The sequence below is a fragment of the Palaemon carinicauda genome, chromosome 13, assembly GCF_036898095.1.
Source record: "Palaemon carinicauda isolate YSFRI2023 chromosome 13, ASM3689809v2, whole genome shotgun sequence".
In the NCBI taxonomy this organism is placed as follows: domain Eukaryota; kingdom Metazoa; phylum Arthropoda; class Malacostraca; order Decapoda; family Palaemonidae; genus Palaemon; species Palaemon carinicauda.
In genome coordinates, this window is record NC_090737.1 from 16,261,829 (window position 1) to 16,262,929 (window position 1,101).

Here is a 1,101-nt window from a genome sequence, read left to right on the forward strand (position 1 = left end):
AGGCTGATGATGAAGATAATGACGAGAAGGAGAAGAGAAAAAAAAGACTAACGATGAAGATAATGGCGACGAAAGGGGGAAGAGAAAGAAAGAAAAAAAAATCACTGACGATGAAGGTAATGACGACGAGAGGGAGAAGAGAAAGAAAAACATAACACTAACAATGAAGATACTGACGACGAGAGGGAGAGGAGAAAGGAAAAAACTGACGATGAAGATAATGATGACGAGGGAGAAGAGACAGAACGAAAAAAACCCACTAACGATGAAGAAAATGACGACGAGAGGGAGAAGAGAGAGAAAAAAAGACACTGACGATGAAGATAAGGATGACGAGAGGGAGAAGAGACAGAACGAAAAAAAACCCACTAACGATGAAGAAAATGACGACGAGAGGGAGAAGAGAGAGAAAAAAAGACACTGACGATGAAGATAAGGATGACGAGAGGAGAAGAGACAGAACGAAAAAAAAACCCACTAACGATGAAGAAAATGGACGACGAGAGGAGAAGAGAGAGAAAAAAAGACACTGACGATGAAGATAAGGATGACGAGAGGGAGAAGAGACAGAACGAAAAAAAACCACTAACGATGAAGAAAATGACGACGAGAGGAGAAGAGAGAGAAAAAAAGACAGACGATGAAGATAATGACGACGAGATGGAGAAGAGACAGAAAAAAAATACTGACAGTGAAGATACTGAAGACGAGAGGGAGAAGAGACAGAAAAAAAAAAGATACTGACGATGAAGATAATGACGACGAGAGGGAGAAGAGAAAGAAAGAAAAAGACTGACAGTGAAGATAATGAAGACGTGAGGGAGAAAAAACGCACTGACGATGAAGATAATGACGACGAGATGGAGAAGAGAGAAAAAAAAGACACTGACGATGAAGATAATGACGACGAGATGGAGAAGAGAGAAAAAAAAGACACTGACGATGAAGATAATGACGACGAGATGGAGAAGAGAAAGAAAAAAAACACTGACGATGAAGATAATGACGACGAGAGGGAGAAGAGAAAGAAAAAAAAACCACTGACGATGAAGATAATAACGACGAGAGGGAGAAAGGAGAAAGAAGACGAGAAGAGATCTC

At 40.3% G+C, this 1,101-nt stretch overlaps 1 protein-coding gene across 1 annotated transcript in view; it reads left to right on the forward strand.

Moving 5' to 3' along the window:
• The first annotated feature begins 746 nt into the window (after window positions 1–746).
• Window positions 747–1,101, forward strand: part of LOC137651445 (uncharacterized) — a 375-nt gene continuing 20 nt past the window's right edge. Inside the window, exon 1 of the mRNA XM_068384671.1 lies at window positions 747–1,101. This exon is cut by the window's right edge and continues 20 nt beyond it. Within this exon, the coding sequence (XP_068240772.1) occupies window positions 747–1,101 (355 nt within the window).